The sequence below is a fragment of the Anopheles coustani genome, unplaced genomic scaffold (genome assembly GCF_943734705.1).
Source record: "Anopheles coustani unplaced genomic scaffold, idAnoCousDA_361_x.2 scaffold_48_ctg1, whole genome shotgun sequence".
In the NCBI taxonomy this organism is placed as follows: domain Eukaryota; kingdom Metazoa; phylum Arthropoda; class Insecta; order Diptera; family Culicidae; genus Anopheles; species Anopheles coustani.
In genome coordinates this window covers 29,534-33,043 of record NW_026525432.1, presented here as the reverse complement: position 1 = coordinate 33,043, position 3,510 = coordinate 29,534, and the positions used below count along the sequence as shown (strand labels likewise).

General features: G+C 40.0%; 1 protein-coding gene across 1 annotated transcript; it reads left to right on the top strand.

Annotated features, from left to right (window-relative positions):
• The first annotated feature begins 1,397 nt into the window (after positions 1–1,397).
• On the top strand, positions 1,398–2,760 carry LOC131271303 (submandibular gland secretory Glx-rich protein CA-like). Its single transcript, XM_058272703.1, has 2 exons — positions 1,398–2,226; positions 2,299–2,760. Exons 1-2 carry the CDS (start codon positions 1,398–1,400, stop codon positions 2,358–2,360), a joined length of 891 nt encoding a protein of 296 aa, XP_058128686.1. The 3' UTR covers positions 2,361–2,760.
• Positions 2,761–3,510: the final 750 nt, after the last annotated feature.

Here is a 3,510-nt window from a genome sequence, read left to right as displayed (position 1 = left end):
TTTTGAATTGAACTACCGACAATATGTTGGGCAAAAATGAATACATCTGCGAAGAGTTAGCATTTTATGAATCGTTGTTTTTACGTCAACGAACGTAGAGCATGCGTGTTGAAATAATAATTACCATATTGACATTTAATTTGCTATATATACCGACTTCAAACCAATACAAATTTCATCCCATGCATGTGATTTAGCTTCTCTTGTTACGACAATGATTTAGTAAGCAATTTTAAAATATTCAATTTGATTTCACAAAATGCTTGTTTTCTAGAAAATTGTCGTTTTTAAACTATCATATTGTTCAGCAACAAATAATCATTACTCTAATTGGTGTTAAATCGTACGCGCACATTTTATAAAAAAGAACGTTTTTTTGTTTAAATTCTCTATCGATGGCCATCATTTTTTTTTTTCCATTGACACAATTTGAATCAAGACAGGAAAGGACGTGCAGAAAGAGTTTTGACCATACTGATCGCGATCGAAAGGGCATCGCGAGTTAAGGTAGAACGGTTAACCTTATGTTTTCTAGTTATTGCCATCCTAGTTTATTGTTTGTTAAGGGAAATGATCAAAAATTTCGGTATACCCGAAGCTCGAGAAGGTTGAACGTTGTAGCGACAACAGCCATGAGTGAAAGGGGATAGTAATAGTTTTGTAGAATTAATCTTCAGGCTGCTGTATTGAAGGCGGACGAAAGCTAGCACAGCAAGCAATAAAAAGGGCGCAATGAAAAACGAGCATGAGTATTGGAGGAATTTTGCGTAGTTACTATTGTTACTTTTACTGCCTTTCTGGTTTAAGCTTGTCGCAATATCCATCATCATCGATAGTAATTACCAAAGGTAATGACTCATTCGTTCAGCGTCGACTGAGCAATATACCTGTTTGTTTAGGTGAACAATTAGTTGATGGAAGCGCGACTCCACGGTACAAAGCTGTTCAAATCTTGTTAGAAGAGTTTATATTAAAACAATATTTGCAAGAATATACCGAGGAATCACTACAGGAAAACATTAGTTAAAAAGCTGTAAAAAGAGACACCTCTCTTGCCATCGTGTGTGCACCACAAACACAGAGAAATTTCATATACGGAGCAAAAATTAATATCCATACTGATCATCAACCATTAACATTTGTGTTGCCAAATTAACGGACAGCAGTGTGTGAGTTAGAGAAGTAAGATGAGGCACGAGGAGTACGGTCGGATCAACGTCCCATCATGAGAGGAAGGAGAACGAGAGCGGTCAGCTGATCGATGAGTTTATCCATTACTCTTCGATCAGCTGATAGCTTTCGATCGAAGCTGATAAGCGATCGGGGAACGTTGACCCGCCCGATGCTTAGTCGAATAGATAGAACATGAGATAAAGATAGAAGATGAGAGAAAGAAGATGCCGGCAACACCACCGGCAAAGCGAACACGAGGTGGGGTTCAAACGCCCACTTCCAAACGGGGCAAGCCGACGGAAGAGGTAGTTCCGGGAGAAGAGTCCCACAACACCGACAAGGGCACACCCAAGAAGCGAACCCATGTGGAACCGAAAAAACTAGATCTGACGGGTGATAACGAAGCATCCAGTAAGGACGATAAGGACCAACCGGAAGTGGACGGCACTGAAACTTCTACGGCGGTTGCAAAGGATGCGGATAGCGAGAAAGAGGTAACCAAGGATACGGTAGCTGAATCAGTCAGGGACGAGGCTGACTCGACAAAAGATGCCGCTGAAGTAAAACAGCAGGAGCCAGCTAAAACAGAAGAGGCGCAGAAAGAAACGACAACCGTCACGGAAGAGAAAAACGATTCAGGCGTTGAGGAAAGCAAGTCGGACAGCAGCAAAACACCCGACACACCGATGGAGGTTGATGTGCAGGAGGATAAACCACCCGCAGTAGTGGCCGACGAAGCTAAACCAACTAACGACGTCAAACCGACCGATGAGGAAAAAACTGTTGTCCAGGAGTCGGAGCAACTGCCGCCTAGTGTGGACGAAACTGGAAGTTCAGCTAAAGAGGAAAATGTCGGCAAGTCAGCTGAGAGCAACGGAACGCCGGAAGTTAAAGATGTAACTTCGGAGACGGCAGCAGAAGTAGTGCGAGCTACTGATGTGTTGAAGGAAAGCGCTCCTACCCAAGAAGCAGAAAAAACCCCCAGCAGTGTAACGGTGAATGACGTTGTTTCAGCGGCGCAGAATAATGCGAACGAAAAAGATAGTCCAACTGGTGAGTTATGATGTAGCAACGTACGATACGTTAAAAACATGTTTAAAACCGTCCTTTTATATCTTTCTTTAGTGGAATCTAAAATTGTAACCAACGACATGGCAGTAGCAGAACCCGCAACTGCTGCTCGATAAGAAATTCCCGCCAGGCCCGACGAATTTATTTTTTTGATTAATTTTAGCGTATCCTGCGATTTCTTATATTTGTCACGATTGATGAATTATTAATTTTTGAATTGAACTACCGACAATATGTTGGGCAAAAATGAATACATCTGCGAAGAGTTAGCATTTTATGAATCGTTGTTTTTACGTCAACGAACGTAGAGCATGCGTGTTGAAATAATAATTACCATATTGACATTTAATTTGCTATATATACCGACTTCAAACCAATACAAATTTCATCCCATGCATGTGATTTAGCTTCTCTTGTTACGACAATGATTTAGTAAGCAATTTTAAAATATTCAATTTGATTTCACAAAATGCTTGTTTTCTAGAAAATTGTCGTTTTTAAACTATCATATTGTTCAGCAACAAATAATCATTACTCTAATTGGTGTTAAATCGTACGCGCACATTTTATAAAAAAGAACGTTTTTTTGTTTAAATTCTCTATCGATGGCCATCATTTTTTTTTTTCCATTGACACAATTTGAATCAAGACAGGAAAGGACGTGCAGAAAGAGTTTTGACCATACTGATCGCGATCGAAAGGGCATCGCGAGTTAAGGTAGAACGGTTAACCTTATGTTTTCTAGTTATTGCCATCCTAGTTTATTGTTTGTTAAGGGAAATGATCAAAAATTTCGGTATACCCGAAGCTCGAGAAGGTTGAACGTTGTAGCGACAACAGCCATGAGTGAAAGGGGATAGTAATAGTTTTGTAGAATTAATCTTCAGGCTGCTGTATTGAAGGCGGACGAAAGCTAGCACAGCAAGCAATAAAAAGGGCGCAATGAAAAACGAGCATGAGTATTGGAGGAATTTTGCGTAGTTACTATTGTTACTTTTACTGCCTTTCTGGTTTAAGCTTGTCGCAATATCCATCATCATCGATAGTAATTACCAAAGGTAATGACTCATTCGTTCAGCGTCGACTGAGCAATATACCTGTTTGTTTAGGTGAACAATTAGTTGATGGAAGCGCGACTCCACGGTACAAAGCTGTTCAAATCTTGTTAGAAGAGTTTATATTAAAACAATATTTGCAAGAATATACCGAGGAATCACTACAGGAAAACATTAGTTAAAAAGCTGTAAAAAGAGACACCTCTCTTGC

Excerpts from the sequence above, each read along its gene's own strand:
- LOC131271303 (XM_058272703.1), top strand. The coding sequence starts at position 1,398 with ATGCCGGCAACACCACCGGCAAAGCGAACACGAGGTGGGGTTCAAACG. Across the intron at positions 2,227-2,298 it reads CGAAAAAGATAGTCCAACTG|TGGAATCTAAAATTGTAACC; the intron begins GTGAGTTATGAT and ends ATCTTTCTTTAG.